At 39.0% G+C, this 14,896-nt stretch overlaps 1 protein-coding gene across 5 annotated transcripts in view; it reads left to right on the top strand.

Moving 5' to 3' along the window:
- Rabgap1l (RAB GTPase activating protein 1-like) overlaps positions 1 to 14,896 on the top strand; it is a 574,303-nt gene that overhangs the window by 398,672 nt on the left and 160,735 nt on the right. For all 5 annotated transcript variants that reach the window (XM_006496875.1, XM_006496878.4, XM_006496876.2 and 2 more), the window contains one exon: positions 2,582 to 2,623. In XM_006496875.1, the coding sequence (XP_006496938.1) occupies positions 2,582 to 2,623 (42 nt within the window). The remainder of the gene's footprint in view (positions 1 to 2,581; positions 2,624 to 14,896) is intronic.

The raw sequence follows: 14,896 nt of genomic DNA, 5'->3' as shown, positions 1-14,896 counted from the left end.
ATTGTTTTTAATACAATTCAAGAAAAGGTGTTTTTAGTCAGCTATTGGATGGATCACAGGGCCCCCAATGGAGGAGCTAGAGAAAGTATCCAAGGAGCTAAAGAGATCTGCAACCCTGTAGGTGCAACAACATTATGAACTAACCAGTACCCTGGAGCTCTTGACTCTAGCTGCATATGTATCAAAAGATGGCCTAGTCGGCCATCAGTGGAAAGAGAGGCCCATCGGTCTTGCAAACTTTATATGCCTCAGTACAGGGGAACGCCAGGGCCAAAAAGTGGGAGTGGGTGGGTAGGGGAGTGGGGGGGGGTAGGGTATGGGGGACTTTTGGGATAGCATTGGAAATGTAATTGAAGAAAATACGTAATTAAAAAAAAACTTAGTTGCATATAAAACCTTATTTAACAGAAAAAAAAAAAAAGAAAAGAAAAGGTGTTTTTTTACCACAGTATGAAGGCAATTCTATGAAGAAGTCTAGTTGAAATCATAGGGAAAAAAATCAACTACAAAAAATTAGGATGGCTATTATAACACTAAGAAAGCATGCACCTTGTGTATTCCTGCTCTTTGAAGAATGGTCGTAGATGATACCTCTGAGACTTAGGCTGGAGGTGATCTAATCCTGCTACTGTACAGGTACACGAGCTTGGGGTAGTCATGTTCATACTCTTGACACCTCCATAGTATCATGAGAATCAGGCAGGTTTCCTTATTGTGTTAAAAATAGAGGTAGGGGCTGTTTTACAGTGATGCTGTAACTAACAAGCATGGTGACTGAATATGCAGTGATGGTTTCCATGAAACCATGATAGGATTTGGGAAGGAGGAGTGGGGACTAACTTAAGGGAAGGTACCTAAGTGTTAACACGTTTGAGGGAACTAGAGAGACGTAAGAGAGACTTATTGGATAAACAAGAACAGATACATGTTGCATTTATTCTGATGGCAAGTTGATAAGCACTCAGTTGTGAGATTTCATTCTACCTAGCTGCTATCATGGGACACATGGCCTTAGATGGGTCTTTGTTTGTTTTTTAAATTCTGGCATAGAAACTTTGGCAGATAGTCAGTAGCTAGTTGAGTTGTTAAGATGACAAATACAGATTGGGAGAACAATTGTAATTTTAACCCACATTAAAAAAAAAAGTCTAAAGCAGTCTTTCCCTTTTTCTAGCTGGTAGGTTATAATCACAATCAGACTAGCATCATCTCTTGGGATGGTAATGTCCATTTATTTTGTCTCTGATCCTGGTTGTACTTATTTCTGATTTTGTAGTTAACCAAGCAAGTCAACCAAAATATTTGGTTTATAGTTTATATTCTAATCAGCCAAATATTTTGTATTTATCATTCATATTTCCGATCATTCTCTTGCAATTTTGATGCCTTGTTGTAAAGTGTTGCTTCACAAATCATTACAAGACACTGGGTACCTTTTCCTAAACATCACTTCTGATTTTTGAGAAAGAAATCAGAAACCTTTTATAGACTACACTTGATATAGTGCAATTCACATGTAGAAGACAGACAGATCCTGTGAAGAGGACATATTAGTTGAGCCTGAGCTTATCAGATATATCAACTGAAAAACCGTTCTCACATAGGAGAACTTGCATGGAGAGAAGCTAGCACAGTCTTTGGAGACATCATTTGTGATTCTGGTGTCTTGAGCACATAAGAGTCTATATCTCAAGATATCCACATTACCCAGAAACCCAGAGTAGGATTAGAATATTCAGCCAGTACTTTTAAACATCACCATCCCTTTTCCTTCTTGGACAAGGAACTTGATGTTTGCAGGCCTTACACATAGAGAAATAATCCACAAATGGATAGAGGATAAATACTTTATAAAAGACAGTAAAAATAGTATGTATTAAATAGAACATTGCATTTTAATAAATTTGTCAGAGAAGTTTAATTACTATTTTATTGGTATTACTGTGACAGAATACCTTATAGAAGCAAGTTAAGGGAAGAAGGACTTACTTTATTTAGCTCACTAGTTAAAGGGGTAATGTCATCATGATCAGGATGGGGCACCATGTCTGTGGCAGCAGGAGCGCAGGGCTGCCTGCTCACTTTCAGCAGGTGAAGAAAAATCTTTGAAAGTGAAGCTGGCCTATAACCGTCTGCTCTATCCTGCACCTACCAGATAGGCCCTGTGGGCAGCAACCCCAGTGTCTCCTATAACACCACCATCAACTAGGCCTTCACAAATATTTCACATTCAACCATAATGTTATTATAAGTAAAAATGAGAGAATTTGAGAATTTTGTTAATAATGTATGACATCTGGGCTGGAGGGATGGCTCATCAGTTAAGAGTAATGACTGCTCTTCCAGAGGTCCTGGGTTCAATTCTCAGCAACCACATGGTGGCTCACAACCATCTGTAATGGGATCTGATGCCCTCTTCTGGTGTGTCTGAAGACAATGACAGTGTACTCATAATAAATAAATAAATCTTTAAAAAAAAGAATGTCTAACATCATGAGAAAATGTTTAATAAAATAGTGATAGGAGATGTGGTCCTAGTGATGATCATTTTATTCATTTATTTATCTATTTTCTGTTTCAGGGTTTGAATATAATCTTTCATGTAGCTTTGGCTCTTCTAAAGGTATGTCTGTTTTCATCTTAACTTACCAAAATATTTTACCTCTTTTGCTTGTTACTGGAATTATTCCATGTAGAACCTATGACTCATTTTAGCCTCTGTAAAATTTTTATTTGCATGTGGAAGTCAGAGAACATCTCTCAGGAACCATTTCTCTCCTTCCACTGTGGGATTCAAAGATTGAACTCAGGGCATCATGGCTGCACAGCTGTCATGCTGAACTACCCGCTGGCACAGAGAAAGACAACATTTCTGAGAAAGTCTGATCCTCTCCCTGGCATTCTTTTAAATTATCATTTATTTGGTATTTGTTTTTCTTAAAGTCCGTTTAATCTTGCTAGCACTTATTCCATAAACATAAAAGACGCTTTCATGCATATGAGCTAGGTAATCTGAGACAAGTTAAACCTATGTTCTGTCAAGATGAAGCCACTTTTTTTTTTCCTTAAAAATACTTCTAATCATAATAACATCCCTGGAGGTTCCTAAACATATAATTGAACTGTTTAAAAGCGTCTATAATATACTAAAAAAGAAACTACTACATCCCAATTTCCCATTCTTTCCCCTGATGGCTGGAAATATATGACACTAGAATTCAATTATAATCACCTTGCTTAATTTTATATCAACATATCAATATAAGCCCTAACAGTGTAGTAACAGTAAGATATTTGCTACAAAGTTGATTTTAAAACAAACAAACAGAGAAGACATTCTGTTATTGAAGATCAAAATTGCCTTTCTGTTCCCTACTAAGATTGTGGTTCAGTCACAGACTTTAAGGCAGACCAGAACCAGTTCCACGTTCAGCCTTACTTAGTGACCTTTGGTAACTTAAGTACTTAGAACTTTAGTTTCAAGAAAATTAATTTATGGTATTATAATTAATAAGGTATATGAAATTTCTAAATAACTGTCTAGGACAGTTACTAAGTAACATTAGCTGTTATTAATTATTGCAGTCATGCCCTCTGGTCCTCCTGACTGTGGAGCAGATAGGTGCTCTTAATACTGGAGCCATCTCTCCAGCCCCCGACTTAAACTGTTATCATAAAATGGTAGAGATATACTTACTTAGTCCTTTCATAAAATTGTGAATCTTGGCTTTGATTATTTTCTGATATTAAAATAAATCTAAACTTTATCACATACTCTCTCAAGAGGGCTAGAAAAAAGCTTAATAGTGACTAGTTAGGAAAAACATCTTATGTGTTTGAGACTAAAACTGTCATCAAATCATAAGCATGTACAAGTAAGTCCAACAAAGTTCTGCCTTTTGCTATAGTTTCTTTTTTCTCTTTTTCACCCTCAGGCATTATGTGTTTTCCAAAAAGTCTTTTCTTATGTTTGGTAGTTCATTTACTAATGTTTAGTTTGTCTTTCTACAACCCAGTGCTATTGCTCTGGACATAAGGCCTTTACTGCATACCAGCTTAATACTGTAGCTATTGACTTAATTGCTTTCTTAAGCAACATGTTGACTTGTTTGTAATATTTTTAATTTTAGTATTTTAACCCAGGTATAGCCTTGGCCAAGGACATTTTTTGGCCTCTGAGTAGAAAGGCATCTGTTGTCTTCTTTAGTGATCCATGAACATCCTTAAAACATCATATTGCAGGGTTAGAGTAGTTAGAAATGATAAAAGAGGTACTGGTACAGTAGGGCCCTGTGCTTGTGACTACCCTGAATGAATCCTGAAACCGACTCTACACAGAGATGGAATATGTGTGACTACATTAAAGTGAACACCATCCATCTAATTACCCACCTGGCAGAAGGAACATTCATACATGCACAATACTGACTGAGTTCTCATTTCTTATATGTCAGAAAAGAGAATGTGTATATGTTTATATAAAAGTTAAAACCTGACTACTTTACAGTAGCTCAGAGCCTGACTGAATTTTGAGTAGACACTTTCTCTGTTTTGGAAGTGATTTCTCATGCATCTTTTGTGCTGTGAACTAGCATAACCACAAGCCCAGGGGAGAACAGAAGAGCCTGAAGCCCAAGAGTGCCTGAAATGTTGTCTCTCAGTAATGACAAAGCTCGAGTTAATTGCTTTGAGTTATATTTACTTCTAGCACATCCTAATTGAACATACTCATAGGAATTTTGTGATATTTTCTCTTTTTTTTTGTTGTTTTTTGTTTTGTTTTTTGTTTTTGTTTTTTGAGACAGGGTTTCTCTGTATAGCCTTGGCTGTCCTGGAATTCACTCTGTCGACCAGGCTGGCCTTGAACTCAGAAATCCGGCTTCCTCTGCCTCCTGAGTGCTGGGATTACAGGCGTGCACCACCACGACTGGCTATGTGATATTTTCATACAAGTGTATAATGTACTTTAATTATGTTATATGGACATGCTTCAGCCAGTTATGCTGGCTGCCTTTCCCCCACACTGTTGTTCCCTCCCTCTCTAATAGTCCCCTTTCTTTTTCTTTTTTTTTCTTTCTTTCTTTTTTTTTTTTTTTTTTTTTTTTTTTTGGTTTTTCAAGACAGGGTTTCTCTGTATAGCCTTGGCTGTCCTGGAACTCACTCTGTAGACCAGGCTGGCCTCGAACTCAGAAATCCGCCTGCCTCTGCCTCCCAAGTGCTGGGATTAAAGGTGTGCGCCACCATGCCCGGCAATAGTCCCCTTTCTTTTATGTTCTTTTTGTAACAACTATTTTTCATATGGAAGAAAATATGCAATATTTATCTTTTTGGGTTTGGCAGATTTTTCTTAGTGTAGTGATCAGTTCCATTTATTTTCTTGAAAATGACATAAATCCATTCTTTACAGCCAACAAGCCCATCATGTGTCTTTATTCCATTTTCTTTACTGTCTGTTAGTGAGCACCAAGACTGATCCTCTATCTTGACTGTTGTGAACAGTGTCAGTGTAAACATAGATGTGCACGTGTCCATGATGTGCTGCCTTGGATTTCTTCAGGAACATAGAACTCAACAGTGGCCCACCTGGAAAGTATGGCAGTTCTGTTTTCAGCTTGTGAAAATTTTTCATATCATTGTCCAGAATGACGGTGTTAGTTGACATTCCTAATCAGTGGTGTATTAGGGTTTTCTTTCCCCCTTCATCCTCACCAGGGTTCTTTAGTTTAGTTTGGTTTTGTTTCTATGTGCGTATGTTTGTTTGAAACAGAGTGTCGCATATGTATGTTGTAGTTAAGATCATGTAGATCAGTGGTTCTCAACCTTCCTAATACTATGACCCTTTAATATAGTTGGTTATGGTTGTCTTGGCCCCCAACCATAAAATTATTTTTGTTGCTACTTCATAACTGCAATTTCGCTACTGTTATAAATAATAATATAAATATCTGATCTGCAGGGTATCTGATAAACAACCCCTTTTGTGAAAAGGTCATTTGACCCCCAAATGGGTTGTGGCCCACATGTTGAGAACCACTGATATAGACATTGGAGCCAGACTATTTAACTTCAAGTGTCATCTCCAAAAAATGTACCCAATGATGCCTCTAATTCATCCTCAAGAGTCTACAAACACTTTGCTGCTTCAACATTGTTTGAAAATCCACGTTAACAGTCTCCTTAGACACATAGCAACCTAAACTCTCAGCTCCATAAAAACAAAAAGTCACAACAAAAGTTGCATGCTTCCCAGATAAATTGGGGACAGGGACATGCAAACATTTCTATTCCAAAGATAGGAATATAACAGTAGTAAGAAATCATCCCAAAGTAATACCAAAACCAAGGAAAGCCTGCACTAAAGCTTCAATCTGTGTCTGGTGGGTCTACACTGTGGCTTGTGAGGACCTGTGAGTAAGGACACCACCACTCCTGCAGCCCTGCTGATGGGACATAACTCTGATCTTTCAGGCTGGCTTTGCTCTCTATCTACATTTTCCCTTAGCATGTCTGGTCATTGTTGTCCCCTCTGTCTTCCTAGAATCTCTACTACTGCTTCAGCCTCTCGCAGCTTCAATCTCCATCCTCTCTGGGACTACCTACAGGGATTCTGTCCCTGCAGGACACTTCCCAGACTCCTGGGCTTTCCTCTGACAACTCAGTGAAAGCCTCCATGTTCTTACATGCTTAATGACTGCAAAACCAGCCTTGCTTGGATATTGCTGTGGTCTTTTGTCAGCATAAGCCATTCCTGGACCCACTTATACCACGACTGGCTTTTCAGCTAAGTATGAAGTAAGTTCCTAGGTTCATTGGCTGTACAAGGCACCCTGGATCTTATCTCAAGTCTTGGAATCAGATTTTTATATCTACATCTGTGCTGCAGACCCTCTGGGTCCCTTTGTCTGCGTGGAACGGGTCTCTGGGGCAGGTGGACAAGGCGTCGGTGGGTGACAGACCAACACGTGAGATTGTGTAGAATCTGAATGTATTGTGTCAAGTTGAGCATCAAACTTTTTATACTAAAGAAATAACAAGAAACCAGGCAAAATACAATCCACCACATAGCAGTGACGCTATACAAAAGGAATGTATACATCAAAAGAAGGTGGGGACCAGGCTGCTGCCTCAAAAGAAAGGAGCCAGGTGTAAACTAGTCTATTGTTAAACCCATCACCAGGGGTTCTGCACTAGCAGACCTTCTCAAGAATACTGCAATACCCCAACACCCTATGTCCTGGGTCTTCAGAAGAATTTACCAACTTGCTTCTAATGTGAAGCTTGCAATACCTAGCTGTAGAGAAGATCTCTGTATCAGTGGGATTCCCTAGCTCTAATATGGTATTCCCTTGTTTGGGTGAGATTTGCTACTGTCCTTGGTAAATATTTTGCAGACCAGCTCTAAGCTACTGGCTCTGTCTTTTGTAATGCTTAATTAGTAACTGAATAGGTAACTTCCTTTCTGCATTCTTTTTTTGTTTGTTTGTTATTTTAATTTATTAATTCTTTTTTATATATAATATTTTTTATTACATATTTTCCTCAATTACATTTCCAATGCTATCCCAAAAGTCCCCCACACCCTCTCGCCCACTTCCCTACCCACCCATTCCCATTTTTTTCGCCCTGGCGTTCCCCTGTACTGAGGCATATAAAGTTTGCCTGTCCAATGGGACTCTCTTTACAGTGATGTATCTATATGTATCCATCTTTTGATACATATGCAGCTAGAGTCAAGAGCTCTGGGGTACTGGTGAGTTCATAATGTTGCACCTACAGGGTTGCAGATCTCTTTAGCTCCTTGGATACTTTCTCTAGCTCCTCCATTGGGAGCCCTGTGATCCATCCAATAGCTGACTGTGAGCATCCACTTCTGTGTTAGCTAGGCCCCGGCATAGTCTCACAAGAGACAGCTATATCAGGGTCCTTGCAGCAAACGCTTGCTATTGTGTGCAATGGTGTCATCGTTTGGAGGCTAATTATGGGATGGATCCCTGGATATGGCAGTCTCTAGATGGTCCATCCTTTTCTCTCAGCTCCAAACTTTGTCTCTGTAACTCCTTCCATGGGTGATTGTTTCCAATTCTAAGAAGGGGCAAAGTGTCCACACTTTGGTCTTCATTCTTCTTCAGTTTCATGTGTTTTGCAAATTGTATTTTATATCTCGCTATACTAAGTTTCTGGGTTAATATCCACTTATCAGTGAGTACATATCATTTGAGTTCTTTTGTGATTGTGTTACCTACTCAGGATGATGCCCTCCAGGTCCATCCATTTGCCTAGGAATTTCATAAATTCATTCTTTTTAATAGCTGAGTAGTACTCCATTGTGTAAATGTACCACATTTTTTGTATCCATTCCTCTGTTGAGGGGCATCTGGGTTCTTTCCAGCTTCTGGCTATTATAAATAAGGCTGCTATGAAGATAGTGGAGCATGTGTCCTTCTTACCAGTTGGGGCATCTTCTGGATATATGCCCAGGAGAGGTATTGCTGGATCCTCCGGTAGTACTATGTCCAATTTTCTGAGGAACCGCCAGACTGATTTCTAGAGTGGTGGTACAAGCTTGCAATCCCACCAACAATGGAGGAGTGTTCCTATTTCTCCACATCCTTCTCAGCATCTGCTGTCACCTGAATTTTTGATCTTAGCCATTCTGACTGGTGTGAGATGGAATCTCAGGGTTGTTTTGATTTGCATTTCTCTGATGATTAAGGATGCTGAACATTTTTTCAGGTGCTTCTCAGCCATTCGGTATTCCTCAGGTGAGAATTCTTTGTTCAGCTCTGAGCCCCATTTTTAATGGGGTTATTTATTTTCTGGAGTCCACCTTCTTGAGTTCTTTATATATATTGGATATTAGTCCCCTATCTGATTTAATATAGGTAAAGATCCTTTTCCAATCTGTTGGTGGCCTTTTTGTCTTATTGACGGTGTCTTTTGCCTTGCAGAAACTTTGCAGTTTCATGAGGTCCCATTTGTCAATTCTCGATCTTACAGCACAAGCCATTGCTGTTCTATTCAGGAATTTTTCCCCTATGCCCATATCTTCAAGGCTTTTGCCCACTTTCTCCTCTATAAGTTTCAGTGTCTCTGGTTTTGTGTGGAGTTCCTTGATCCACTTAGATTTGATCTTAGTACAAGCAGATAGGAATGGATCAATTCGCATTCTTTTACATGATAACCACCAGTTGTGCCAGCACCATTTGTTGAAAATGCTGTCTTTCTTCCACTGGATGGTTTTAGCTCCCTTGTTGAAGATCAAGTGACCATAGGTGTGTGGGTTCATTTCTGGGTCTTCAATTCTATTCCATTGGTCTACTTGTCTGTCACTATACCAGTACCATGCAGTTTTTATCACAATTGCTCTGTAGTAAAGCTTTAGGTCAGGCATGGTGATTCCACCAGAGGTACTTTTATCCTTGAGAAGAATTTTTGCTATCCTAGGTTTTTTGTTATTCCAGATGAGTTTGCAGATTGCTCTTTCTAATTCGTTGAAGAATTGAGTTGGAATTTTGATGGGGATTGCATTGAATCTGTAGATTGCTTTTGGCAAGATAGCCATTTTTACAATGTTGATCCTGCCAATCCATGAGCATGGGAGATCTTTCCATCTTCTGAGATCTTCTTTAATTTCTTTCTTCAGAGACTTGAAGTTTTTATCATATAGATCTTTCACTTCCTTAGTTAGAGTCACGCCAAGATATTTTATATTATTTGTGACTATTGAGAAGGGTGTTGTTTCCCTAATTTCTTTCTCAGCCTGTTTATTCTTTGTGTAGAGAAAGGCCATTGACTTGTTTGAGTTAATTTTATATCCAGCTTCTTCACCGAAGCTGTTTATCAGGTTTAGGAGTTCTCTGGTGGAATTTTTAGGGTCACTTATATATACTATCATATCATCTGCAAAAAGTGATATTTTGACTTCCTCTTTTCCAGTTTGTATCCCCTTGATCTCCTTTTGTTGTCGAATTGCTCTGGCTAGGACTTCAAGTACTATGTTGAATAGGTAGGGAGAAAGTGGGCAGCCTTGTCTAGTCCCTGATTTTAGTGGGATTGCTTCCAGCTTCTCACCATTTACTTTGATGTTGGCTACTGGTTTGCTGTAGATTGCGTTTATCATGTTTAGGTATGGGCCTTGAATTCCTGATCTTTCCAAGACTTTTATCATGAATGGGTGTTGAATTTTGTCAAATGCTTTCTCAGCATCTAACAAGATGATCATGTGGTTTTTGTCTTTGAGTTTGTTTATATAATGGATTACGTTGATGGATTTCCGTATATTAAACCATCCCTGCATCCCTGGAATAAAACGTACTTGGTCAGGATGGATGATTGCTTTAATGTGTTCTTGGATTCGGTTAGTGAGAATTTTATTGAGGATTTTTGCATTTATATTCATAAGGGAATTGGTCTGAAGTTCTCTATCTTTGTTGGATCTTTCTGTGGTTTAGGTATCAGAGTAATTGTGGCTTCATAGAATGAGTTGGGTAGAGTTCCCTCTACTTCTATTTTGTGGAATAGTTTGTGCAGAACTGGAATTAGATCTTCTATGAAGGTCTGGTAGAACTCTGCACTAAACCCATCTGGTCCTGGGCTTTTTTTTTGGCTGGGAGACTATTAATGACTGCTTCTATTTCTTTAGGGGATATGGGACTGTTTAGATCGTTAACATGATCCTGATTTAACTTTGGTACCTGGTATCTGTCAAGAAATTTGTCCATTTCGTCCAGGTTTTCCAGTTTTGTTGAGTATAGCCTTTTGTAGTAGGATCTGATGGTGTTTTGGATTTCTTCAGGATCTGTTGTTATGTCTCCCTTTTCATTTCTGATTTTGTTAATTTAGGATGTTGTCCCTGTGCCCTCTAGTGAGTCTTGCTAAGTGTTTATCTATCTTGTTGATTTTCTCAAAGAACCAACTCCTCTTTGGTTAATTCTTTGAATAGTTCTTCTTCTTTCCACTTGTTTGATTTCACCCCTGAGTTTGATTATTTCCTGCCATCTACTCCTCTTGGATGAATTCTCTTCCTTTTTTTTCTAGAGCTTTTAGATGTGTTGTCTAGCTGCTAGTGTGTGCTCTCTCCAGTTTCTTCTTGGAGGCACTCAGAGCTATGAGTTTCCCTCTTAGAAATGCTTTCATTCTGTCTCATAGGTTTGGGTATGTTGTGGCTTCATTTTCATTAAACTCTAAAAAGTCTTTAATTTCTTTCTTTATTCCTTCCTTGACCAAGGTATCATTGAGAAGAGTGTTGTTCAGTTTCCACGTGAATGTTGGCTTTCCATTATTTATGTTGTTATTGAAGATCAGTCTTAGGCCATGGTGGTCTGATAGGATGCATGGGACAATTTCAATATTTTTGTATCTGTTGAGGACTGTTTTGTGACCAATTATATGGTCAATTTTGGAGAAGGTCCCGTGAGGTGCTGAGAAGAAGGTATATCCTTTTGTTTTAGGATAAAATGTTCTGTAGATATCTGTCAGATACATTTGTTTCGTAACTTCTGTTAGTTTCACTGTGTCCCTGTTTAGTTTCTGTTTCCATGATCCATTGTTGAAAGTGTTTGTGTTGAAGTCTCCCACTATTATTGTGTGAGGTGCAATGTGTGCTTTGAGCTTTACTAAAGTGTCTTTAATGAGTGTGGCTGCCCTTGCTTTTGGAGCATAGATATTCAGAATTGAGAGTTCCTCTTGGAGGATTTTACCTTTGATGAGTATGCAGTGTCCCTCCTCGTCTTTTTTGATGACTTTGGGTTGGAAGTCGATTTTATTCGATATTAAAATGGCTACTCCAGCTTGTTTCTTCAGACCATTTGCTTGGAAAATTGTTTTCCAGCCTTTCACTCTGAGGTAGTGTCTGTCTTTTTCCCTGAGATGGGTTTCCTGTAAGCAGCAGAATGTTGGGTCCTGTTTGTGTAGCCAGTCTGTTAATCTATGTCTTTTTATTGGGGAATTGAGTCCATTGATATTAAGAGATATTAAGGAAAAGTAATTGTTGCTTCCTTTTATTTTTGTTGTTAGAGTTGGCATTCTGTTTCCTTTCTGCATTCTTACAGGATTCTAAGCTCGCAGGTTTCTGGGACCTTTGAACACTGGGGAGACTTAACTACAACAGAATTTAATCTTAAAAGGCATTTATAATAAAATATTAAAAGAGAGCTCGTAGTTTCATACACCAGACTAACGCGGGAATAGAGTATGAGTATATGGGTAAATGAGAACACCAAAGCTCCAGGAGGTGAGTTTCCATGAAACTCTTTTCCTCTTTGAGTGCTTACAGACTTTCAGCCTGTCAAGCAGACTTGACCAGAGGGCGCGGCATTTTCCCCCTTTCTTTTTTTTTCAGCCGAAGTTCCAGGATGTCCCGCCTCTTCATAGCTACAGACCTCAGTTCTCTAAAGATGAGTGGAAACACAACGATTACTAATAAAACAATGCCAATAATAATAGCAAGTAGGATTATATATTGAACCCAATCTAGGGGATTCAATTCACTTAGACTTTTTTTAACTCTATTGCCAGTTTAATGTTCCAAGTGTCCAAATGACTTTTGCTAATATCTGAAATTTCTGTCTTTCTAGCCTTAATATAGCTGTTGATCTAAAGCTGTGATAAATACCTTTTCAAAGTTTGTATTCTCAGATTTTTAAACCAAGGATCATTTCCTGACTCTAATAGACAGCAAAACATAAGCACGTCTCTTTAACAAAATCATAGCAGTAGATTCCTTATCTAAATTAGGATCTACACAATTAGTTAATTGACAAGAACTGCAATGAATATGAAAAGACTTGCCAAGATTGGTGATCTTGACTCTTAAAATTATTTAACAATATAGCATACAGGTAAGGTACACAAGCTTTTATAGCTATAAGGAGTTGGCCTGAATGGCCAAAAACAGTGTCTCTGATGAAAGCATCTTGTACATTCTCTGTATCAGTCTCTCAGCCTCAGGAGTCAGCTTTTTTAGTTGTTTTTATTTTAAGTTGGCACTGGGTTGGCACTCCTTGCTGTAGCCCATGGTGGAGATAGGAAGTTTCTTCATCTGTTTGTAAGTGGCTGCTCTCCGATTTTTTCTTCCTCTGTGCGCTCAACACAGCTTTCTGGTCACCACTGTCAGGGCACTCACAGGTCACAGGTCAGCCTGTCACATTGGAAGCTAGCATGCTCTTATAGCATTCTGTGGAAAAAAACAGAAACTTTGCCCCCTTCCCCCCATATTAAGTATCTCAACAGGATCATGGCATGTGCCAATAAGTGGATCATTTTCATCTGACCTAGACATGATTATGTCTAGTTTTTAAAAATAAAAATGTGATTTAAATAATGTGCACGGGGATATAATTTCTCCCCTTCTTTGTTTTTTAAGAAGGTATAGTTTTTAAAGTTCTACAATACCTTGGCTTTGAGAATTATAAAATATCTCAGTAACATGTGTAACATTAAATTGTTGACAAAACATCTCTTGGAGGTTTTGAAAATAAAAATCTTGAAGCAAATAAATTTCTCTTTCTTAGATTTTTCTGTAACTAAAATCCTAAATATAAAAATATATTGTCTCTGAATCTTATGGAGCAATAACTACTCCCCAGAACTTTAAACTTCCCTTTAGAGGTGTGGCACATCTGTGAGCCTGTGACAGAGAGGATTGTCCTGTAGAGTGTTGAGATGCTCTTGGGACAGCTATCCTCTTGTGTACACAGCTATCCCTTGGCTTTTTTATGTTATAGTAATTCCCCTTGCTCCAAGCTACTTTACACATATGTTCTATTTCTAACTGAACTGCAAATTAAAAAAAAAAAAAGTTTTACTCCTCTCCTTTCTGTCTCCCAATTAGCACTGTAAATGCTGAATTAGCAGTCTGGACGCCTTGTAGCCTTGAAGGTCCCTCTTTAAGGACACTCTTCATTCCTTTGGTGATAACTAGCTTTTTTGTGGTAAATATTTGAGAGGAATTATTTTTTTAAGGGCAGAATTTAGGAAGACACAACAGTTGATTGCCACCAAGCATGATGACCTGAGTTTGACCCCTGGGAACCATATGGTAGAAGGAAAAACCAACTGTAGCAAGTTGTTCTGTGACCTCTATAAACCTACTGTAGTATACATACAAGTTGCCCTCCACAAATAAAAAATAAGTAAGAAAAACTTAGAAATTTCCTCCAAGGTTGGTTGCATAATTGCTTTGAGACGGAGGTGAGTTACAACTTAATTGTGGCCTAAACACATGGCAAAGGTTTCTCATCTAGGAATGGCCAGAAAGCAGTGAAAGACAGAAAAGGGTCCAGCCAGGGCTACAGCCCCAACCAGTCTACTTTTTCAGCAGGCCTCGCTGCTGAGAGTTTCCACAGCCCTCTGAGGCAGGATAGAAAGTCTTGGTGACAGGAGAAGGGGAAGAAGCCCCTCCCGCAGAGTCCACCTGAAGCCCCCACCAGCAAAAGTGGCAAGGATTCCAGCGCAGTAACCAGCGCTTACAGCCCTTCCCAGCTCTAAACCTGCCAGAGCTCCGTGAAGGTGTCTCCTGAGCAACCCTGGAATCTCACTTGTTGGAAGAGAGCAAAGGAAGGATTTCTTACCAGGCTTTCTGAGATATACTTAAGAGCCTCCTAATGACTAATTAGGTGTCGATGACTATTTCTAACTGATTAACTGTGGCTGTCTCTTGAGGAGCCTGTATCACATTTGAGTATGATTTGCTTTCTTCACCTCTCTCCAGCAAGCCCACACCCATGCTATTCACTGTATTTCCCGGCTTTCCCTCCTGACCCTCCTGCGTAAGACTATATTAAAATACCTCTAATAGGTCTCCTACTCTGCTGACCCGTCCAGCAGGTCCAGTTATTCGAGCGTCTCGAGGGGACCTTCTCCTAAGAACCAAATGGGGTGTAGAGAGAGACTAGAA

Source organism: Mus musculus, chromosome 1, assembly GCF_000001635.26.
Source record: "Mus musculus strain C57BL/6J chromosome 1, GRCm38.p6 C57BL/6J".
Lineage (NCBI taxonomy): Eukaryota > Metazoa > Chordata > Mammalia > Rodentia > Muridae > Mus > Mus musculus.
This window is presented reverse-complemented; position numbering and strand designations above follow the sequence as displayed.